We start from the raw sequence: 25,697 nt of genomic DNA, 5'->3' as shown, positions 1-25,697 counted from the left end.
TGTCACTAGCATCACTTGTGCTTTTATGGAAAAAACAAATAAACAGAGCTAGAGTGGAAACTGTAGAGGTATTACAGTATTTTAGTCATAAAGAGTTTTGATAATTTACAAAACAAAAGAAAATAGGGGTCAACCGATTTTGGATCTGATATTCATGTTAGTTTTATAATTTAGTGTTTTATTTTTATAATCTAAAGAAATAAATATATTTTAAAAAGTATTAATTTGGCTCTGATGCAATTGTCAATTATCTGCTGATTATTTTCTCGATTAATCAATTAGTTGTTTTGTTTTTTAAACAGTGTTAAATGTCCTGAAGTTCAAGACGTTCTTTTATGTCATCCTCAGTGCGATATTCAGTTTACTACCATAAAGGCATAAAAAAAAAAAAAAAAAAAAAACAGGAAATGCTGAAATTCCACAAACAGAAATCTGACAAATTAGGTTTTTTTCCTCAAAAATAAAGAACTGATCAATCGGATATAAAACAGTAGCCGTTAAGATAGGACTTCATTCTGTAAACAATTCACTCTTAACGTGTTTTAATTGTGTTTGTTTTTCCTTTTCTTTCTGTCCTTGAACTGAACACGGGCTGTGATTAATTCACTGAATGAACGTCTTGCTTTCAGAAAATCGTGAAAAATGCCTAAATCGCAAAATCGAGTTTGTACCTCCGAGATGTTTCTTGCTCAAGTGCAACCAGTTTGCCTCATATATTGTCATATATTGTCATATTTTGTCATATATTAATTGTGAATGTGTGTTTCCAATCATATATGGCATATAATTTTAGTGAAGAAAGTACATTTATAAATAAAGTTTTGCCTTTAACTAGAAAAAAATGGAGTCAAATCATAAATCGCTGAAAAGAAAAATCAGGATTTCAGGTAGGCGGGGTTTCCATTGCCCGCCTCCTGAGGGCAGATGAGGAGGGTGGAGTCCAGGTCCAGCCGGAACGCCGGGTACAGCGGCTGCGAGAACGGGCAGCGGAACGTGTGCAGCAGCACCACTGAGTCCGACACGCTGTAGAAGGACAGCGCCCCCTTCTGGCGCTCCAGGAACACGCCGATGCGGGGGCAGGGCGGGGCCGCCACCGTGGTCTTGCGGTTGTCGTGCCAGGCGGCGTATCCGGCGTGAGTGCACCGGAGTCGCCACGAGTTCTCGTTGCGTCCCAGCAGGCACGGCTTCCCGCCGCCTTTGCGCCCGATGCCGCGGTATGTGACGCCGATGTCCACCCAGCCCCCGCCCCGCCACTCCACCTCCCAGTAGCTGGCGCCACCGAACTGACCCTCCTTACACAAGACCTGAGCCACGGAGTCGAAGCGCTGAGGGTGGGGGGGGTAGGACTGGGGCTCCTCCCCACAGTGGGCCCCCTGAGGCCCCTCCAGCAGAACCAGGGTGGGGTGGGCCGTGTCGGGGTCCAAGGTCAAACGGCAAGAAACTGGAGAAGAAAAAAGAGAAAAGACGAAGAAAAAAAGACGGAAAAGAAAAAGAGCAGAAGAAGCATTAAGACGACACCAAAAAAAAAAAAAAAAACAGATTTCAGACATAAAACATGTTAATTATCTGAAACTAAAGCAGTGGAACCTGTATTTAAACTGAAACTCAACTGGACGCTGGAACTGAAGTGATCATATTTGATCACTGTGTTTACGAGCAGTTTACACTTTTGTGGTATTGGTTGTCCACAAAGTCACACATGCACCAACATAGAGTTTAACCCATTAGTGTTGTGAAATATTAATACTGATGATAACCTGAACTGTAGTTGTTCTGTTTTTGTACTATAAAAATCTGCAATAAAAAATAAACAAAAACAAACAAAAATGAATAAAATAATAAAACAAAATGAACAAAATGAATAAAATAAGCAACAAAATCCACCAAACATGAATAAAATAATCAACAAAATAAACTAAATGAATAAAAAAAGCAATGAAATTAACCACAAATGAACAAAAATGAATAAAATAAGTAATAACGTGAACAAAATAAATTAAATAAGCAACAAAATTAACCAAAAAATGAACAAAATAAGTAATAAAATGAACAAAAATAATAAAACAAAATGAATAAAATAAGCAACAAAATTCACCAAAAATGAACAAAAATTAATAAAATAAGTAAAGAAAGAAACTAGAAGCACTCGGAGAGCGCAGACCTCCGCCAAGGCTGATCAGTGGGCCCCCCCGTGGGCCCCCCCGCGGGCCCCCCCGCCCCCGATCACCACCAAAATGTAATCATTTCTTCCTTGTCCCATTTCCAACAAACCCTGAAAATTTCATCCAAATCTGTCCATAACTTTTTGAGTTATGTTGCACACTAACAGACAGACAAACAGACAGACAAACAAACAAACAAACAAACAAACCCTGGCAAAAACATAACCTCCTTGGCGGAGGTAATAAAACTGAAGAAAGAACAAAATAAGGAACAAAATTAACAAAAAACAAAAACAAACAAAAATGAATAAAATAATCAATAGAATGAACAAAAATGAAAATAAGCAACAAAACTGAACAAAAAAATGAACAAAAAAATCGGAAAGAAGAACAACGTAAAAAAAAACAAAACAAAATGGACACAAATGAGAAACATAATTAAAAATATTGAACAGAGTAAACAAAAACAAACCTGAATAAAAATGATCAACATAATTTCTTGGTCATTCGTCAAATGACTATTTAAAATGAAAGCTGTTTTTTATGCAACATTAGGTTTTTTTTTTTTGGGGGGGGGGGGGGGGGGTTTGCCAGATTTGATAATAAAAGTGAACAGATCTAAGAATTGAAGTTGTAGGTTTTGTTCTGAAATAAATGTCTCAAACTAACATCTAATCTACGGAAATTAAACGACTAAACTAACAGAAGTCAGAGTTTGGGAGTAGAATGTGCTGACTGATGGGTTTCATCCGTCCGTCATTCGTTGACATTTGGTGCAGAGCAGATAAATGACACGTACAGGCTTCGACCACATACATTATTAAAACCTGACAAGGCGCTGTGGTCCTGTCAGCTGACCAGTTCAGTACTGGGACCAGGCACTGGTCTAATGAAAGAGCTGAACGTCATAAATACACGAGGATTCCCATCAATCATGGATGGGCTCTCAGATTTCCCAGCAGCACTTTTATTATGTGGAGATCCAGAAGCATGAAGAGAAGAGAAAGAGCTGGAAAAAAAGGAGGAGTGGAAATGGAGAGAGTGATGAAGGACGGAAAAATACGACCAGTGTCCCTGTACGCCAGCGTCTGTTCAATGTGGATCAGAACCAGTGGAATGTGTGAGGTTCGGAGGTTCTGCTCTATGTTCCAGTCCTGGTTCTGTTCCATGTTCCATTACTGGTTCTGTTCCATGTTCCATTACTGGTTCTGTTCTGTGTTCCAGTCCTGGTTCTGTTCTGTGATCCATTACTGGTTCTGTTCTATGTTCCATTACTGGTTCTGTTCCATGTTCCATTACTGGTTCTGTTCCATGTTCCATTACTGGTTCTGTTCTGTGTTCCAGTCCTGGTTCTGTTCTGTGATCCATTACTGGTTCTGTTCTATGTTCCAGTCCTGGTTCTGTTCTATGATCCATTACTGGTTCTGTTCTATGGTCCAGTCCTGGTTCTGTTCTATGGTCCAGTCCTGGTTCTGCTCTATGTTCCATTACTGGTTCTGTTCTATGATCCATTACTGGTTCTGTTCTATGTTCCAGTCCTGGTTCTGCTCTATGGTCCAGTCCTGGTTCTGTTCTATGATCCATTACTGGTTCTGTTCTATGGTCCAGTCCTGGTTCTGTTCTATGTTCCAGTCCTGGTTCTGTCTCGGTGTTCCAGTCCTGGTTCTGCTCTATGTTCCATTACTGGTTCTGTTCTGTGTTCCAGTACTGGTTCTTCTCTGTGTTCCAGTCCTGGTTCTGCTCTATGTTCCATTACTGGTTCTGTTCTGTGATCCAGTCCTGGTTCTGCTCTATGCTCCAGTCCTGGTTCTGCTCTATGTTCCAGTACTGGTTCTGCTCTATGTTCCAGTCCTGGTTCTGTTCTGTGTTCCAGTCCTGGTTCTGCTCTGTGATCCAGTCCTGGTTCTGCTCTGTGATCCAGTCCTGGTTCTGTTCTGTGATCCAGTCCTGGTTCTGCTCTATGTTCCAGTACTGGTTCTGTCCTATGTTCCAGTACTGGTTCTGTTCTATGTTCCAGTCCTGGTTCTGTTCTGTGTTCCAGTCCTGGTTCTGCTCTGTGATCCAGTCCTGGTTCTGTTCTGTGATCCAGTCCTGGTTCTGTTCTGTGATCCAGTCCTGGTTCTGCTCTATGTTCCAGTACTGGTTCTGTCCTATGTTCCAGTACTGGTTCTGTTCTATGTTCCAGTCCTGGTTCTGCTCTATGTTCCACTACTGGTTCTGTTCTATGTTCCAGTCCTGGTTCTGCTCTATGTTCCACTACTGGTTCTGTTCTATGTTCCAGTCCTGTGGTCTGGACACAGATCAATCTAACTATACAAATGGGCGGGACTTTCACTGGAGGAGAACTCAACTCATCCAATCACAGTCTATATCTGACTTCTATCAGTGACCAATGGGAACTAGACTGATATCTGGAACCATTTACATGTTCTAAACTATCAACAGATGGACCAGGAGAGGGAAAGGAACATTTATATATAATATTTAAAAAAAGAAATAACACATTGTGAACAATCTTTGTAAACATTGCCACAATGAAGATACATATAAAATTTGTATTGAATCACTGCAAAAATCTAAATCTGACCAGGTGTATTTTTGTCATTTCTAGAGCAAATATCTGATCACACTTAAAATCAGACAGAATCACCTGAAGAGGAACTTTACAGTGAGATATAAGAACTGATTTATAGACAATAGATCTGGAAAATTTTATTTCTAGAAATCTTACCAAGATAATTTTCACTTGTTCCATTGGCAGATTTTTTTTTTTAGCTTGAATTAAGCAAAAAAAAAGAAAAATCTTGAATTAAGCAAAAAATCTTGAATTAAGCAAAAAATCTTGAATCAAGGAAAAAAATCTACCAATGGAACAAGTGAAAATTATCTTCATAAGATTTCTTGAATATTTGGTTTTAGTTTTTGAGGGTTAACAGAATAAATACAGGTTCTGGATGTTATGAAACTACGAACTCTGCTCATTTTTCATGTATTTTGCTCATTTTCTTCTCATTTTAGGAGCATTTGTTCACTTTTCTGCCATATTTCAAGTTTTTTTGGTTAATTTTTTCCTTATTTTTCAAGTATTTTGCTCATTTTATACTCATTTTACAAGTTTTTGTACATTCTATCCTCAGAATAACTGAGCTAAAACTGTATTTTACACTAATTATTGGCATGTATTGATAGGATTAGTGGATCAGCAGGTATTAAACAGTTTAGATCAGTAGATAGTTTAGGTTAAAAGTGGATGTTTGGGTCTTTATGGATTAATATTAAAAAAAAAATAAATAAAAATAATAATAATAATAATAATAAATAAATAAATAAATAAATATATATATATATATATATATATATGTGTGTGTGTGTATATGTATATAATATTTAGAAAACTGAACAAACTTTGTAAACATTGTACCAAGTAACAAACATAAAATTTCAAGGTATGAAGACAAAGTTCAGAGAAAAGCACTTACACCTGAGGAAAGCCGCCCTCATTCTCTGATCAGCCAGCTGTAGAGACAACGAGGACAGAGGGAACGCCACCTGCACTGCAGACAAACAAACAAACACAAATAAACACAAATGACACGGGAGTCAACACATGAATGAACAGTGGAAACACAAACCCCACATCTGGACCATCAGAGGAGGACAGGAAACAAAATGAACATCAAAAAGACAGATACCCACAGAACAAACCTGATTAGAAACGGAAAGAAAAGCCCAAAATTTAACTAAAAGAAAAAAAATATCAACGTTTACATTTCATTATCCTCACATCAAATGGACAAAAGTCTGTGGACACATTGAATCCAGGTGTTTCTTTTCTAACAGGGGTCTGGGATCCAAAATAATAAGGACTAATGTCAGAATAGAGTTTAATTAGTCATTAATTAGTGATTGATTAGTGACCCAACAAACCCCTAAACCATGTGTTACAGTTAAAGAGGCGGTTAGTAAAGGCCCCTCCCCCCTTATGTTTCCACTTACCCCTCCTGGTTTCTAACAGAGTCGTCTGTGTTTGCTGAGGTTTGGAGTTCTCCGCTCTGCCACCTCACCAACACAATGGAAATAAGTGGTTTTTATCCAATACAGAAACTACAGGTTTAAAGAAACAACAAGTGGTGCCAGGCACAACAAGCCCCGCCCCTCGCATGTATTGTAGCTTATTTTGACATCCATCCAGCTGATGTCATCATGTCTACGGTGTATTGATGTCATCATATCAGTTGCCTCTATATATGTGCCAAGTTTGAAGTAAATTGAAACATAATTGATGTTTTTATAGACATGTGAAATGTCACCCATTATAAGTAAATGGGAGAAAAAAATTACTTAAAAATTCATAAAAGATTTGAACATTGACCTATTTCTGCCAAAATGTAATCACATCTATTCTGGGTCACTGACAATCTATAAACCCAATATGGTATGAATTCAACCAACAGTTTTGCTGCTTAAGTGTAAACAAACAAACAAACCAAACCAAACCAAAAACAATACCCCTTACTAAAGGATCAGTATCAATATAGACTCAGTATTGTGTGGTTTTTTCAAAGGTCTGTTCATCATTTCAGCTACTTTTGACAAAACTTCCAATGCAGATTTTTCTTGACTCCAGAATCAGAGTACTTTATTAATACCAGGGGAAGTACTGTAAGTATAATAAAAAGTATCAGGAAAGAAAGTATCAATACAACAAAAGACAAAATAAATTAATTAATAACAAAAAATTACTAATTAATTTTATTATACATATACATATATATATATATATATATATATATATATATATATATATATATATATACTAGGGATGTAACGATATGAAAATTTCATATCACAGTTATTGTGACCAAAATTATCACGGTTATCATTATCGTGGTATTGTTGAAATTGTGCTCAAAATGTTAGAAAAGTACTTATACACACATTGAAATAATTTAACCAAGTTGTATTTAAAAAAACAAAAAAAACAAACAACACTGGCACAATGTACCTTCTGTTGCAGAAACATTCAAATATTAACCCTTAGTGGTCTGAGCCTATTTTGGCCGTTCGTTTCAGTCCTTTTGATTTTACCTTTATATACTATATAAACAAATGTTTACTATACCCATGTTTGGAATCTTTTTTTTCAGCACAACTTCATCTATATCATCTATCTTGTTGTTTTCACTTTAACCTACTATAAAAACATAAAAAGGACAAAAAAACACATATAAAAATATTTAAAATCTGATTTGAAAAATGTATATAATTTATTGCATAAATAACACAAAGATGCTTAACAAACCTTTTCAAAGACTTTAAAAGTGAATATTGGTTCCAAATATTAGGTTTATACAATTAAAATTGTAATAAATTAAAACTATACTCAAATATTTGACATAAAAGCAGATCTTTACAGAGGCATTTTCCCCGGAGAAGTGCGGTAATCAAACACGGTTATCATGACAATTAGAATTAAAATGGTAATACTAACCGTCTGCAATTTTACTGCGGTTTATCGTTATACTGTTAATCGTTACATCCCTGATATATACACATATACACATATAAAGCTCTAAATAAACACACCTATCTATCTATCATAACAAACCTGGAGTTAGTTCTGATCAGACAAATCCTATCTATCTATCTATCTATCTATCTATCTATCTATCTATCTATCTATCTATCTATCTATCTATCTATCTATCTATCGTTCTATCGTTCTATCGTTCTATCGTTCTATCGTTCTATCTATCATTCTATCATTCTATCTATCTATTCCAAATATACATATTAAAACACATTTAGAAGTGTATTTTTGCTGCAGTTTTGTGCTTGACGTTAACCTCCAAACCACGTGGATTTATATGAAGTGTTTCTAAAAAACGGGCCATCGAATAAACAGAAAACCATAGAGTGACAAATATTATAAATGTATGATATTACATCAGGCATTTGTTTCCTGTGAACATGTGCATCTTTCAGTCACTTCTACACAGGAGGTGACATCATAATGTGAACCCACGTCCATCATCCATCGTCACCGCTGATCGTTTCAGTTCCTTCTGAATGTGTGTTCACACTTATTCCACATTGTCCCTTTAAAGAAGTGAGTCGTCTGCATAGAACTGAAGTGATTTGGACATGAACCAGAGTGTGTTGTGTCACACATAAGCCTATCGTCTTCACTCTGAATTATTCACACATCCGCCGTCCCTGACAGTGTTAGATGTCATGTCAAAACCTGCATCCTGATCAAAATGGGTCACAGACCTGACACAGCCTCAGACCGTGTGTGTGTGTGTGTGTGTGTGTGTGTGTGTGTGTGTGTGTGTGTGTGTGTGTATCATGTTTCTTCCACTCACCTTTTACACACTCTCCAACAGATATGTAGTTTTCATTCACTGGAAGACAAACAAACACACTGTGAATTCCCATGGGTGAAGAATGATTGTTTTTGAACTCTACATTTCATTATCCTCATAGTCATGTGGACAAAAGTCTGTGGACACATTGAATCCAGGTGCTTCTGTTCTAACAGGGGTCTGGGATCCAAAACAATAAGGACTAACGTCAGAATAGAGTTTTATATTATGGGATAAATATCAGTGCATTGGTTAGTTTGGGTTCAGTTGTTCTCTTTGTTTCCAAAATGACTCAGAGATGGCTTGGACTGAATTTATATCAACATTATTTTTTTTCTCTTATCTGTGACTGATTTTAAATGTTCAAACTCTAAATTGATAAAATATTATTCATGCTCTAATCACCTAATCACCCAAAAACTACTCAAAAATCACCAAAATTCCCCCCAAAATTGCCCTAAAACCACCTAAAAATTACTCAAAAACCACCTAAAAATCAGCCAAAAATTACCCAAAATTCAGCCAAAAATTACCCTAAAACCACCTAAAAAACCCACCTAAAAATCACCCAAAAATTACCCAAAAAACACCTAAAAATCACCCAAAAAACACCTAAAAAAACCACCTAAAAATCACCCAAAAATTACCCCAAAACCACCTAAAAATGACTCAAAAACCACCTTAAAAATTCCCCCATAAACCACCCAAAGCTGAGTTAATAAATCCAGTTAGATGAGATGATCTGTGCATGAGGAAACTATCTGAACCACAGTCTGTGGACACATTGAATCCAGGTGCTTCTGTTCTAACAGGGGTCCGGGATCCAAAACAATAAGAACTAATGTCAGAATAGAGTTTAATATTATGGGATAGATATCAGTGCATTGGTTAGTTTGGTTTAAATTGTTATCTTTGTTTCCAAAATGACTCAGAGATGATTGTTATTTAATTTCTTTCAACATTCATTTATTCATTTTTATCCATGACTCCATGACTTCTAAAATATTTTTCGTGATCTTTCGTGATCACCCAAAAATCACCCAAAAACCTCCTGAAACCCCGCCAAAACCCCCCCGAAATTACTTAATAAAAACCACCCCAATTTTTTTTTCTCCTGACTGATGTTAAATGTTCTTCCTCTAAATTTCTATAATATTTTCCTGCTCTGACTGTAAATAATAATTTTCTTCCACATCTAACCATCTACTTTCATCACATCTGACTGAGGAAGAAAAATCTACCATTAAACTTTAAGGAAATATTGACGTTTCAAAACTACATGGACATAAATATGTGGACACATCATGTCTACAGCTGTCAGATGTCCTGTTCATAAGCAACATTTTTCCAAACTCTAAAAAAAAAAAGAAACTAAAAACAAGCTTGCAAAAAAATTCAGAGAAGCTAAAAATAAACAAAAAAACTGATAAATGATAAGAGAGAATTTAAAAGCGAAGCAAAATGTTCATGAATTTTAAAGAAAGAGGATGAAAATAGAAAAATTCCACAAACTTTGAGAGAGAAGCTAAAAAAAAAGCTAAAATTTTATGTCATTAATGACAGATGCTAGAAACAAATGTGAACTGGTGAGAAAATGAAAACCAGGTGATACGATATGATCAGATCTATAAACCACCTGTGGTCTGTTTCTAAACTATATGGACATAAATATGTGGACACATCATGTCTACAGCTGTCAGATGTCCTGTTCAGGAGGACACACAAACATCAATATTAATAATCAATAGGAACATCAATATTTCACGATAGTTTAATGGTAGATTTTTCTTCCTCAGTCAGATGTGATGAAAGTAGATGGTTAGATGAGGAAGAAAATTATTATTTACAGTCAGAGCAGGAAAAATATTATAGAAATTTAGAGGAAGAACATTAAAATCAGAGTCATGGATAAAAATTAATAAATAAATGTTGAGAGAAATTAAATAAAAACCATCTCTGAGGCATTTTGGAAGCAAAGATAATAATTTAACCCAAACTAACCAATGCACTGATATCTATCCCATAATATAGAACTCTATTCTGACATTAGTCCTTTTTGTTTTGGATCCCAGACCCCTATTAAAAAAGAAACACCTGGATTCAACGTGTCCACAGACTTTTGTGCATATCCTCCTAAAACCCAGAAAAGTAAATATTTTGGCTTTTTTTTTTTTTTATATGAAATAATTATCGTGACTGGAAAAAGTATGATGCAACAGTTTTTTCAGAGACATTTCCTTTATACACTAATATTATAATATTAGTGTATAAAGGAAAAAGGATGTGTGACATTGTTACACTATTATTATTGTTATTGTTGTTGTTATTATTATTATTATTATATTGATGTTCATATAAAGTAATAATTGCTATATAGTGATCATAAGGAATAGAGATTGGGGCTAGGAGTATATAAGTTTTTACTTCTTCCTACTCCTTTTCTAGCTTGTATAATTTCATTTCACTTACATTTTTATTTCATCCACAAAGACACTGAACACTTAAAATAGTTCAAATTGCGCTTAATTTTCTTTAGACATTTCAGGTTGTTCATATTTGTTCAGGTTATTCACATTTTATTGTTACAGGATAGTTTGTAAATGTAAATATTTTCATAATTTTATGTTATTTTTTGCACCAAAACAAAGACAAAAATTTGAAGTTGTCATTATTTATAGGCATAATGTAACTTTTTCACATCAAACTCAGAAGAAAATCTGCAGTCCTTCTTTTTTGTCGGTTCTTCTGCTGTTATTATTTGACTGTAGATCATATTGGTCTGTATGTGGAACCGACACTAAAATGAGTTCCACAGCCTTGACTGTGGAATTTTTATATTTTGTAAATTCATCCCAGGGACCGGATTGGAACCTTTGGTGGGCTGCATGTTTGACACCCCTGCCTTAAAATTACCAGATATTGTATATATTAAAATATTAGAGATGATTTATAAAGTAAAAAATAATATTGTTCCAAAAACCATTGAAGAGTTTTTTAAATTAAAAGAGAGTAACTATAGTTTAAGAGGTCTTTATATTTTTGAATGTGTGAAAGTGTGGACAAATGTGACGTCCAGACGTATTTGGGTTGTGGGCGTGAAATTATGGGATGGATTTGATGATGAATTTAAGTCATTCGCTTCTCTGACAAAGTTTAAAAAATGCCTTAAGTATAAAATCATTCAGGAATATCAAGTGGAGACGGTAGATGTGTTTTTGTTTTGTTGCTGATTCTTTTGCTATAATGAGAATCCTCGTTGACGAACATATTTAATTTAATGTAAACAGCATGTGTCAGGTGAAAAGGAGAGGCTAAAATAAGCCTCTGTTTCTGCTCTATTCGTTTTTGTTTGGTTTTTGTGTTTATTGTGGTTGTTGAACTGTGTGGTGATTCATGTACAAACCACAAATAAACCATTCATTCATTCATTCAGCGCGTCTGTACTGTTGTGCTTGTGTTTCCTATTATTCACAGTCACAGTGCGTGTTGTACCATCCATTCATTCATTCATTTCTTCATTCATTCATTTATTCAGCGTATGTGTTTTTAATTTCAGAAATTCAAGCAGTTAGTTTTTCTAAAAGGTTGAGAATTTTCATATTTACCCAAGAATAACTGTCTGAGCTATTGCACATCCTGTAGCGACATCATCTAGATGGTTTGGGGTTTTTTTTGTTTGTTGTGGAGCTGTTTTTATTTTTGTTTTCATTTTTTGTTTCTGATTTTTGGTTCATGTATTCTTTTTTTCTGTTGTTGTTGGTATTATTATTGTTATTGTAACTGTTTTGTATTGTGTGCTGTTGTTGATTTTAGGTTTTTGTGTTGTCGTGTTGAGTGTATGTACATCCTGTTTGTTGAGTGAGTGGTGGGAAATTGTGGTGCTTTGTTTTTGTGTTGTTGATGACCCCAGGAAGAGTAGCTGCTGTGGTGTGCAGCAGCTAATGGGGATCAAACTATTAAACTAAACTAAACCGTTGTGCTTGTGTTTCCTATTATTCAGTCACAGTGCATGTTGTACCATTCGTTCATTCATTCATTCATTCATTCAGTGCGTCTGTACCGTTGTGCTTGTGTTTCCTATTCTTCACAGTCACAGTGCTGTGTGTTTGTACCTGCTCGGTTGATTTTGTCCACTTCCTCCCTGCAGACCTCCTCCATTCGACTGCGGAGGTGGCATAAGCCTCTCCTGGCGCCGCTGAAGGCCTCAGTGGGCATGCTCAGGGCTCGGGAGTGCCGACCAGTGGCGAGGGGGACGCACAGCAGCGGCGCCGCCTGAGGAGAGCGAACACAGCAGTGGAAAATACAGCTCCACCCCCCTCCCTCATCACCTCCCCTCCCTCCCTAATTCCTTGTACAATTGAATTTGAAAATAGCACTGAGGCAGGCGCCGTCTTTTTCCACTGCTCACCGCTTACTCACTTCCTTTTCTGACACCCATCGATCCTCCTCCGTCACTTACCTACACACATTTACCTCCACCCCGTCCTCTGGTGAGACCTCATGGCCCAGAGAAAGCCTTAGGTGTGATGTGCGTGTATCAAATGTTAATACTGCTAATGGTTTGTGGGCTCTGAGGGCGTCAACACCCCAGACGTGTCCTGGTTAACAGTCACTATGAGTTCAGGCTGAGGTCGTGTATTTAGATTATTTGACTTTATGATAAAACCTGAGTTAAAGAAGCTGAAAACATAGGATGAAAGAATGTCAGCAAATCTAATTTAATGCCCTTTTTAAAGGTGCGAGAGACTTTCGTCACCAATTTTTCATCAAATCTGTCAAACCTCAGTCATATCCTCAGAATCATGAATCTGTTCGTCTGTCATTCCTCACCTAAATCTCTTGCATTACGGTGAACAGTTTCTTAGTTCCATCCACCACAAACAAACCATGTGTTTACAAACAGAGCTCGGAGGGAACTCGGGCATCTGAGGAATTTTGTCGCGACGTGCATTGTGGGAAGCGGAGGCTCGCACAAGCATATGATATTATATGGATGAAACACCACAAGGAGAAGGCTAAAACGAGGAAACGGCTGGAGGAATACGCATAGAGGGAAGGGAGCTCCTGCCGTTTCCGCATCGTGTCTTTAGCAGCTGCCGCTGCCAGACACCGGCACAAACAGGTGTTTCCCACAGTGCAAGTCGCGACAAAATTCCGAAGATGCCCGAGTCATCTACTGGCTCTTGTTTGTAAACATATGGTTTGTTTCTGGTGGATGGCACTTTGAAGTTGTTCACCGTAATGCAAGAGATTCAGGTGAGTACTGACAGAGAGACTTACAGATTCATGAAACTGAGGATATGACTGAGGTTTGACAGATCTGATGAAAAATTGGTCATGAAAGTCTCTCGCACCTTTAATGCCACTTTATCCTATCCTATTGTGTTGTATTGTATTGTATTCTGTTCTGTTCTACTCTGGTCTATTCTCCTCTCACCTGTATAAACTGGCTGCTGTCTTCCGTCTGCAGGAGTTGGCTGATCTCCTGGTCCCTCCTCCTCAGCTCCTCCAGGTCCTTCTCCATGGTCTGGAGGTCTCGTTCTGCCCTCCCCACCACCGCACGCTCCTTGGCCTCCAGCCTCAATCGGACCTGCCACACAGAACCGGACCTCCATTATCCACCGGCTATATATATATACATACATACATACACACACACACATATATATATATATATATATATATATATATATATATATATATATATGCACATACATATATACACACTAACGACGGGACAAATGGGTCCAGTGGTTCGTATACGAATACACTGATTAAAAAAACATTAATGGCATCATGTCCCATTAAGCTCTTTTAAGGTGCTGAATTATTTACATTTGCTACTTAGTCAAAGAGCAACCCTACAATTTATGGAGCAATTCTGAGATGACCACGATTAGTCCTTCTGCTGCGGAAACGATGAAGACCGGTTAACCCTTTAACTCCTGACGTGTCTGTGGTGAGCGTTCTGAATGTAGGATTCATTTTAAATATTCCTAAAAATTCAACAGTTTGTTCATTAGCTAAATTTCCAATCGCAATAATAGAATAGACCTTGTTCTTTCTATAGACATCTGAGCATGCTCAGTACATGCCCCGCCCCCTGTGGAATGGGGGGTAAAACACAGAGCAGTGAGTGAGACCAACTCACTATAAAAATAAACAGTTTGGGCTTTTCTTTTACACCGTTCTGCTTGTGTTTTTTTGTTCTTCCTGTTGTTTCGAGTGTTGTGGGGATTTTCCTTTGCTTTTTTACTGTGTCTTTACTGAGTTTTGAATACTCTGATATGTAACTTTATTTATATCTACAGTGCCATATTACATATGCATATAGATCTGGTAACAGCAAAGGGTTTGGGAGGGTTAAGTGGTTTTGTTTTGATTTTTATTTATTTATTTTTTTATGTGTGTGAATACCTGTGTTCTGTATTTTGAAATTTAATAAACATATCTAAACAAAGAAAACAAGTGGTTCCAGGCTCAACAAACCCCGCCCCTCACACATATGAGACCTTCTACGACTCAGTTGTGGCTTCTGCAGTTTTCTATGGTGTAGTCTGCTGGGGGAGCAGCATCACAGCAGCTGACAGGAAGAGGCTGGACAAACTGACTAAGAAGGCCAGCTCTGTCCAGGGATGCCCTCTGGAGCAGGAGGAGGAGGTGGTGAAGAGGAGGTTGAAAGCCAAGCTGTCCTCCATCATGGACAAATACTCCCACCCCCTCCAACACACACTCATTGCACTAAGGAGCTCCATCAGCGTCAGGATGAGACACCCAAAGTGTGTGAAGGACAGGTGTCACAGGTCTGTCCTTCCTGCAGCTGTCAGGCTCCACAATAAGAACTGCTCCAAAAATTCTGTGCAATAACTGTACAATAAACAAATACAGTAAATTGTGCAATAAACCTGTGACATGATCAGCATGTGCTCAGTGTGTATATATATATATATATATATATATATATATATATATATATATATATATATATATATATATATATATATATATGTATGTATATGTATGTATATATATATATATATATATACAGGGTGGGGAAGCAAAATTTACAATGAACATTTAGTTGTTTTTTCTCAGCAGGCACTATGTCAATTGTTTTGAAAACCAAACATATATTGATGTCATAATCATACCTAACACTATTATCCATACCTTTTCAGAAACTTTTGCCCATATGAGTAATCAGGAAAGCAAACGTCAAAGAGTGTGTGATTTGCTGAATGCACTCGTCACACCAAAGGAGATTTCAACAATAGTTGGAGTGTCCATAAAGACTGTTTATAATGGAAAGAAGAGAATGACTATGAGCAAAACTATTACGAGAAAGTCTGGAAGTGGAGGAAACAACAAAAAACGTACCAAAGCTTTTATTAAAGCTCTCAAATCCAAAATCCTAAAGGATCCAACCAAATCCATGAGAAAAATGGCAATTGAACTTGAGGTAGACAACACGACCGTTAGAAATGGAGTAAAATATGATTTGAAGTTAAAATCTTACACAAGAACACCAAAACACTTGTTGACAACAGCAACAAATCCAACTTTAGCAATTTTTGGGAATCATGTTTATGGCCGCCTTCTAGCCCAGATCTAAACCCTCTGGATTCTGCTATTTGGGGCGTTTTAGAACATGCCACCAATAGAACATCACACAGCAATGTCGACTTTCTTAAAGATACTATTAAAGAAGAATGGGAGAAGTTGTCACCTGAATATCTGAGGAACACTTGCGCAAGTTTCAGGAAGCGTGTGAAGGCAGTTATTGAGAAAGAAGGAGAACACATAGAATAAAAACATTTTCTATTATGTAAATTTTCTTGTGGCAAATAAATTCTCATGACTTTTAATAAACTAATTGGTCATACACTGTCTTTCAATCCCTGCCTCAAAATATTGTAAATTTTGCTTCCCCACCCTGTATATATTTGATTTGCACTTCTGTCTTTGCTCTTGTGTGCTTGTACTTTGCAGCTGTAAACCTCAAATTTCCCCTTGTGGGACTAATAAAAGCATATCTTAACTTATCTAATCTTATCTTATTGTATCTTATTTTGGCATCGATCCAGCTGATGTCATCATGTCTATGCGTGTGCTGATGTCATTATAGACACATTTCCCCCATTATAAGTAAACGGGGAAAAAAAAGATTTAAAAAATTAATTAAAAATTTTAACTTTGACCTACTTTTCCAAAAATGTAATCACATCTATTCTGGGTCACTGGTAATCTATAAACCAAATTGAAAATACTCGTCCTCACCTCCGCCTTGGTTTTCTCCAGACGCAACGCCATGTCAGCAAACACAGCCTCACTGTCCTCCAGAACAGCTGACGCCGACACCTGCAACACAAACACGTAAGACGAGTTACAACGGTTTAACCAAGGTCAAGTTTATTTCTATAGAACAGTTACAACAACGTAAAGTGCCCAAAGTTCTGTTCAAAGATGTAGGTAAAAATACAAGATATGATAAATCTAGTAAAGATATATAGAGATATAAGATAATACATTAGATTACATTAGAATAGATTATATTAGATTACATGACTGTTTCCACGGTAACTACGGAGCCTCTGAACATCCAAAAGGCTCATATCTGATGACCATGAAAAGATGAAGAACTGTATTTTACACCAATTACTGACATGTATTGATAGGATTAGTGGATCAACAGGTATTAAACAGTTTAGATCAGCAGATGGTTCAGGTTAAAGGTGGTTCTTTGGGTCTTTAAGGGTTCATCTTGGATCCAGGAGACTTTTATGGACAGTATCTAATTTACATCGGCTCAATAAGCACCAGAAAAAAACACCGTCTGGAGGGAGGAACAATCATCCAGACAGAACCATGGCATTTAAACCAACTAAAATAAACCGATTGCAGACTGAACTTGGAGCTATAAATAGAGGAAAGTAATCCCTGTTAGTGGTGCAGTGTCGTATGATGAGTATGGGGTGTATTTGGAACACTGATAGAGGCTTTCAGACACTGACAGGACTTGAACTCCTCTATGATAAGGAGTCGACGCCGGTCTCAGTTATGGGTCTCTGTTGCCTCACAACGGTTGTTGAGTTACTTTCTATTTTGAACCTCACTCGGATTCTCCAGGAAAGACTCTGCTGGGTCCCCTGAGCATCGTCTCCATCCAGCCTCGCTCTCTCTGCTCCGGCTTCTTTGGAAACAGCTCGATGTAAGATCAGACCCAGTGCATTTGGTACCTGGGCCTACAGTGGAGACGTAAAGGTGGGGTAGGAAATGTTTTCCAGGAGCATTTTTTACTATATTGCTTAAAATCTCCTTCACACCACGATTACAACCAATTAATTAAATACTCTAACTCAAAAATGTAAAAATGTTAGTCACCTGTGGAACGGACAGGGCTGAAAAAACACCATCCAATCATTTTAACCGGCCCATCAAAATGATTGAACAGTGATATGTCTATCAAACTCAACTGCCATTTATCCCTCCCCCTTCTGCGCGTGCCTGTCTTCGTGCATGAATCGTGTGTTCTCAGAGGTTTGGAACGCTTGTACAGGAAACGAAGACAGAGCCAGAGCTTGGCTATATTAGTTATATTAGGATGGAAAGTTCACTGGCAAACTGTTTTGTCACTAACATACATGACTAGGGAATGTAATGTTAGTCAGATAGGTCCGAACTGGGGCTGTTCTGTAAGAGCAGAGGTGTTAGAGGAGACTGAATGAGGTACGCATGGATCTGCGCGCTGGAGCTGGAGCTGGCAAACTGTTTCTGTGCAGCACTCGTGAACCCTCAGGAACAAGCATCGCACGTGCCAGTACTCTGGAGGCGTGGCTTCGGGGGGAAGTCTGAAGAAAGGGGTTTGAATTTTTGAATTGTGTATTTTCAAAGTATAGCTGCTTGAACCGCTTTTCCAAGATCTCCTACCCCACCTTTAATCCACCTCTTAATACCACTGCTATGACTAGTGTTGCTTTCGTCAACGAAAATTATGACGAAATATCTTCGTCAACGAACCTTTATCGTGTGACGAAAACGGGACGAGACGTAACGAAAATGGTGGTCAGGTGACGATAGCTATAATTAAATGTGTAATGCAATACTGTTGAGTAATTAAAACAAGACCAAATGTAGTTTACAAAAAAAAAAAAGATACGATAAAATGTCTCTTCATTTGTTGTTAACGAGATAAATTGACGTCATAATCTTGAGTTGCATTACTGCATGTGTGTCTGAAACTGAGGTCCGCAGGTTACCAGATGTTTCGCACCCAGGTGGTTCACCTCCTCCAGTTCACACCTGAAGTCTGGTCTAAACGTCCAGGGTCTATAAAGACCTGCTCCCAGTTCAGGTCCACATGGTAGAGTACTGCAACCCGAAGCCAGACGAGACTCAACGGGTTGGGCTGGGTTCGGACAGAAATATGCGCCCCCCCCGATTAAGGCTCGTCCAGACGTAGACTATCTGTACAGTACAGTGCCCAACCACAGACTCAGACTGTCCCTCATGAATATTCATACAGATATGGAAATTAACAGCATATAATATATTTGTGAGTCCATAAGGATGATATGATAACCTTGTTTGAACTAAAATGGGTTTAACTCAAAAAAAATGTTGGTTTTGTCCAGACTATATTGACCAGATTAAATAGAACTGCAGGACTAAAAAGAGACTAAAATACAATTTTACTGACTAAAAAAAGACTAAAATGTCATCAGTTTTCGTTGACTAAAACTAGACGAAAATAGTCATGTATTATTCTGACTAAAATACAACCAAAATGCTCATAGTTTTAGTCGACTAAAACTAGACTAGACAAAAAGCTATGAACGTGACTAAAACTAATAAAGACTGAAATGAGAGCTTGACACAAAGACTAGACAAAAACTCAAATTAAAACAGGCGGACAAAAACACTAGCTGTGATGTCACAATTATAGCAACCATCAATACAATAAAAAAAAAATAAAAAAAATAACAAGGTATGGCATTAAAGAGAGAGAGACATTTGGCGTATTGAGGGTGAATACTATTATTACTAAAGCAAGAAAACCCAGTTAACCCTTTAACTCCTGACGTGTCTGTGGTGAGCGGTCTGAATGTATGATTTATTTTAAATATTCATAAAAACCGTTTGTTCAATAGGAAAAATTTCAAATCATGCTGATAGAATAGACCTTGTTCTTTCCATAGACATCTGAGCATGCTCAGTTCACCCTCTGCCACCTGTGGAACAGGGGGTAAAACAAATTAGATGATATTAAGTTATTGTAACGGCCTTACCTTTAGCCACTACTACGGTGTGGAAGGGTTCAACCTGTTGTATTTTTGACATGTACATGAATGAATGTCCAGCTGGTTTCCTTTGTCTTTGGATATGCCAATCCATTTATTCACTAGTATTAAGTCCAAGAGTTCATTATATTTCACAGTTGTCGTTCCATATGCTTTTTACTAATAAACAAAATTGACTCCTTAACACAAAGAAAAACATTGAAAACGCCAACCAGCTCTATCGCACGTTCTCACGGTCAGAAAATAGTTTGGGGCTGTCCTCACACACACCGCCCACCTCATACAGCAGGTATATGTGAGTTTGCCACACCCATAACAACACCTATGATGAGTTGCACCTGTGGCAATCATCACAGCCACACCCACTAAACAATTATTAAATTAAGGTCAAAATAAAAAAAGACGAATAAACAAACAAAAATGTATTTTGGCTCCAACATTTATATTAGACTAATTAAAATAGATTAGATTACATTACATTAGATTAGATTAGATTACAGTAAATTAGATTAGATTAGAGTAGATTAGATTGAATTTAATTGGTCCCTTGTGCACAGCCCTCAGGAAATTCAGGTTCCAGAATCAGCACAACAGTGAATGTACACATAGAAGAAACATTACAAAAGGAAAGAAAACAGTAATAACAATAACAATAATAAGATACCAGTAATCTTAAAAAATACTGGGAGAACATCTACACCACATTATTTGACATATTCAGAATACATATACCTGAGGAGCCCTTGCATGCCCTGCTAGGAGCCATACCTGAGGGCTTTGAAAGTAGAGATAATATATATCTACTTCAATTTCTCATGGGAGCAACAGTTAAGGGTATCACTGTCAATTGGTTGACAGATTAAGAAAAGATATAATGGGCCTGATTTTGTTTTGTATTGACATCGACGTGCACCAGAGACTTCTACACAGGACTGAACATGATGGTTTGTGAATTTTACTATTCCCGGGACCACATGAAGGCAGCATAAGACTTACACAGGACTGAACCTGAAGGAGGTGAACGTTAACGGGCCGGGTCTAACCGGGGACCGGCGGAGTGGAAGCGGGCCACAGTGAGAACCAGGCCCTCCTTGTTAGTGTGTGATCTCAGCTGGACCCGGTTCTCCCGTCGTGTCCCAGGGGTTCTGCTGATCTGGATCCACCCCCGCCAATTTGCTGCTGTGAATTGACTCGTCTGTAAACCCATTGTAATTTAAAAAATAGGACCAATGGCCCTGTAGCTTAGCGGCCAAATTAAAAGCTATGGAAATGTATCCAGATGCCATTTATTATCACCCAGTTCTGTGTATTTATTCTATTACAGAAACAGCCCATGTTTTAGTCATATTCCAATCAGATCTGTAAAAAATTCAAATTCCAACTTGATATCATTAATACGTACTGATTTATTGGATCAATCCACTTCCTATCCGTTATAATGGGAAAATTTTTCAAAGTGGCACCAAATCCAGAATCAGATCCAGATCCAAATAATGTCAATCCCTTGTGTTGACATCATCATACAGAAGCTGTATACCAAGTTTGAAGTCAATCAGAACTGGAGTTTGGGAGAAAAAGACGACTGAAATGTTTTCCCCATAAGAGCCCATGCTAAATTTTGCGTCAGTTCCAGATCCAGAAGAAGATCCTGATCAGCATGTGGACATTATGTTTTGGTCATCTCCCCATCAGGGCTGGACTGTAGAAATTTACACTAGATATCATTTATATTTACTGAGTTATTGCATCCATCCACTTCCTATCTCTTATAATGGGGAAATTTTTCAAAGTGGCACCAGATCCAGAATCAGATCCAGATCCAAATAATTTCACTAACTTTTGTTGACATCATCATGAAGAAGCTGTATACCAAGTTTGAAGTCAATTGGAATTGTAGTTTCGGAGAAGAAGACGATTGAAATTTTTGTAACGGACGACAGACGACGCCGGAGGCCGCATGACGACAATAGCTTACAGCCTGTCGGCCGGTAAGCTAATAACAATAAATAACTCCAAAAGTATTGGTAGTATCCAGATGCAGTTTTCACCGGTCTGATCCTTGACCCTAAATACATGTGTACTCCAAAAGGCACAAGCTGGATCTGTCCAGGTTATCAGTTATAAAGCTGATACACATACACCCATGCACACAGAGGTCACTTTTATAATATGGACACTAATAAATGTGTGTCACCTTGAGGGACTCCAGACTCTGCTGAAACTCCTCCAGCTCCCGTTCTCCGGTCCGGATCCTCCCTTGGACCATCCTCTGACACTCCTGGAGCTGGAGCTGGAAAACACACATGAAAACAGCAGCTCAGAAGGTTTGACACCAGGGTTACAAACAGACGGACAAAACCACAGAGGGAGGGTGATACATGGGCCGCACCGTGGACAAGCACAGAAAAACTACAGCACCCTTTAGAAAAGAGTCTATGTGAAGCATATATAACATATAGTACAGTATAAGTACAGTAGTATATATAGTATTAGTGCAGAAGTATCCTGTAGTATTAGCACAGTAGTAACCTGTAGTATTAGTACAGTAGTATCCTGTAGTATTAGTACAGTGGTATCCTGTAGTATAAGTACAGTAGTAACCTGTAGTATTAGTACAGTGGTATCCTGTAGTATAAGTACAGTAGTATCCTGTAGTATTAGTACAGTAGTATCCTGTAGTATAAGTACAGTGGTATCCTGCAGTATAAGTACAGTGGTATCCTGTAGTATAAGTACAGTAGTATCCTGTAGTATAAGTACAGTAGTATCCTGTAGTATCAGTACAGTAGTATCCTGTAGTATTAGTACAGTGGTATCCTGTAGTATAAGTACAGTAGTATCCTGTAGTATTAGTACAGTGGTATCCTGTAGTATAAGTACAGTAGTAACCTGTAGTATTAGTACAGTGGTATCCTGTAGTATAAGTACAGTAGTATCCTGTAGTATTAGTACAGTAGTATCCTGTAGTATAAGTACAGTAGTATCCTGTAGTATTAGTACAGTGGTATCCTGTAGTATAAGTACAGTAGTATCCTGTAGTATAAGTACAGTGGTATCCTGTAGTATAAGTACAGTAGTATCCTGTAGTATTAGTACAGTAGTATCCTGTAGTATTAGTACAGTAGTACACTGTAGTATTAGTACAGTAGTATCCTGTAGTATTAGTACAGTAGTATCCTGTAGTATTAGGACAGTAGTATCCTGTAGTATTAGTACAGTAGTATCCTGTAGTATTAGTACAGTAGTACACTGTAGTATTAGTACAGTAGTATCCTGTAGTATTAGTACAGTAGTACACTGTAGTATTAGTACAGTAGTATCCTGTAGTATTAGTACAGTAGTACACTGTAGTATTAGTACAGTAGTACACTGTAGTATTAGGACAGTAGTATCCTGTAGTATTAGGACAGTAGTATACTGTAGTATTAGGACAGTAGTATACTGTAGTATTAGTACAGTAGTACACTGTAGTATTAGTACAGTAGTATCCTGTAGTATTAGTACAGTAGTATCCTGTAGTATTAGTACAGTAGTACACTGTAGTATTAGTACAGTAGTATCCTGTAGTATTAGTACAGTAGTACACTGTAGTATTAGTACAGTAGTACACTGTAGTATTAGGACAGTAGTATCCTGTAGTATTAGGACAGTAGTATACTGTAGTATTAGTACAGTAGTATACTGTAGTATTAGGACAGTAGTATACTGTATATAGCGTGTCCTGATGCTGTGAGGACCCTCTTCCGGTCAGTTTTCGGTGTGAATTCTGGGTAACCGGTGCCGGTCCTCACCTGTCTCCGGGTCCTCTGTGCCTCCACATTGTGGACCTCCTCCTGGTCCGCCTCGCAGAGCAGGCAGTCCCCGCTCCATTCCGCCGCGGCCTCGGCCTCGGAGCCTCCGCCGACTGGCTCCAGCCCCAGGCGGTGCTGCGCGCAGAGCCGCTCCGCCAGACACTCCACCGCCGCCACCAGCTTGTGCCGCCGCAGGGTGCCGACGTCCCGGTGCGGCAGGACGTGCAGCTCGCAGAAGGACGCCAGGCACACCAGGCACGACTTGACCGCCCGGAGCTTACTCTCCGCCGGGCAGAAGTCGCACGGAACCTCCCCGACTCCCCCCAGGAACAGCTCCGGCTCCGTGACCATCTCGCTCAGCTTGAGTTTGTCCACGACCTCGGCGAGCATCGTGTTCCTCCGCAGCACCGGCCTGGGGCTGAAGGCTTCCCGGCACTGGGGGCAGCTGAACTGGGCCGCCTCCGCCTGGTCCCAGTAGTCGCTGATGCACGCCATGCAGTAGGTGTGTCCGCAGGGGATGGACACCGGGTCCTTGAGGACGTCCAGGCAGATGGGACACCGGAACTGGCTCTCGGTCACGGAGATGTTGGCCTGGGCCATCCTCCCGGGTCTGGGTGCGCTCGGACCGCTGCCCCGCCGGCTGCCTCCGCTCCTGCCGCTGAAGGAGGAGGAAGCCCGAGTCCCGGTGTGTTCTGGAGGGGCGGGGTCAGGAAGCAATACTTCCGCAATGTCATCAGCCCCACCGGGCACGAGGGACGCGAATGAGCCAAACACAGGACGGCAGGGGAAGGTACCGCCTTTCTGGCCTCTGATTGGCTAGAAAGGCTCTTCTCCGATTGGCGACTTGATCTGGCAGTAACTCACATGCAGGGCAGGCTGTCAGCTGTCAGACACTCTATATGTGTTAGTCATCACTGAGCAGAGGTTATTATTATTATTAATAATAATAATATTCTAAAACTGGTTCTTGTTTAATTCTAATATACATGCATACACTTGTATACACAGTACACAGTCAATTCTCACATACAACACTGAGTCAATTTAATATCAAATTCAAAGTTTCCACATTATGGAATACCAAACCCTCCATGATCAAAAAAAAAAGCACCTTAATGTCATTATTCAAATCCACTCAGGTTGCTAGGTGGGGCTCCCTAGCGCTACTGAGCATGCGCTCAACCTTACAGAACACCGGAAGTGAGTGGTAGAGCCCAGCTCTTCTAATAAAAGTTCATTCAAGTTATTATTCATGAGTCAAAGGAGGCTAAACTTCTGGAACTTGTATTTTGTAAAATCCCACTCATCCTATAGGAATTCTCTGAAGTTTTGAGTGTCCTAATGTTGAGTTTTTAATGAGTTTATCGTCCGTGCTAACGCTAGCATGCTAAGTTCGCCGCTATGCTAGCCATCCATTGTGTGTGTGTTATCAGCAGAGCAGACCTTGGCAATGTTTGTTTTAGGAAAATAGGAGCATGTTTGGATTTTTATACAGAATTTATTGGAGCTATTTTATGTCTAACAAATTTCATCAATTGTTTCTTAACCAATTGGATGAATTTCAAACAAAATCAGTGACATTTTTGAAGGGTTGTTCAAGAAAAATGACCCCATCCAGTAACTGTTCCAAAATGTTAGGATTCTTAAAATCTGTCGGTGTTTTTATTGATTCATCATGACAGCTGAAACCTGATGGTCACCACTGGATGCAAACATAGTTTCAATGATCCCTCACAAAACATTCACCTGGACATGGCATTGTATTGTATTTCACAGTTTATTATGATTTCATTGGGCTTTGTCTGTTAGCAAGGATTTGGATGAAATTTTCAGGAAATGTTGATACTGGCAAAAGAAACAAATGATTACATTTTGGTGGTGAAGGGGGGGTTCAATTAGTTTCAATTATCCCTCAGAAAACATTGACCTGAACATGGCATTGTATTGTATTTCACATTTTATTTTTAAGCGGCTGTTGTCAGGGTTTTTCTTTTATATTTTAGTTTTTATATTCTTTTATATACATTATTGATACTTTTTTATGGCACCTAGGACAGTTGCACTTTTTTCATTTCGTTGTAC

General features: G+C 38.5%; 1 protein-coding gene across 2 annotated transcripts; it reads right to left on the bottom strand.

Annotated features, from left to right (window-relative positions):
* Window positions 1-24,302, bottom strand: LOC115429825 (E3 ubiquitin/ISG15 ligase TRIM25-like). Of its 2 annotated transcripts, XM_030149571.1 has the most exons (9): window positions 23,616-24,302; window positions 22,019-22,114; window positions 16,805-16,885; window positions 13,965-14,117; window positions 12,640-12,799; window positions 8,528-8,566; window positions 6,159-6,221; window positions 5,642-5,716; window positions 1-1,441 (listed from the first exon to the last, which is right to left on the bottom strand). In XM_030149571.1, exons 1-9 carry the CDS (start codon window positions 24,213-24,215, stop codon window positions 876-878), a joined length of 1,833 nt encoding a protein of 610 aa, XP_030005431.1. In that variant the 5' UTR covers window positions 24,216-24,302; the 3' UTR covers window positions 1-875. The 2 variants fall into 2 exon arrangements, with proteins under 2 accessions (XP_030005431.1, XP_030005440.1); XM_030149580.1 differs by lacking the exon at window positions 6,159-6,221.
* Window positions 24,303-25,697: the final 1,395 nt, after the last annotated feature.

This window comes from Sphaeramia orbicularis, chromosome 1 (assembly GCF_902148855.1).
Source record: "Sphaeramia orbicularis chromosome 1, fSphaOr1.1, whole genome shotgun sequence".
Classification (NCBI taxonomy): domain Eukaryota; kingdom Metazoa; phylum Chordata; class Actinopteri; order Kurtiformes; family Apogonidae; genus Sphaeramia; species Sphaeramia orbicularis.
The sequence above is the reverse complement of the archived record's forward strand: the minus strand, read 5'-3'. Positions and strand labels throughout refer to the sequence as shown.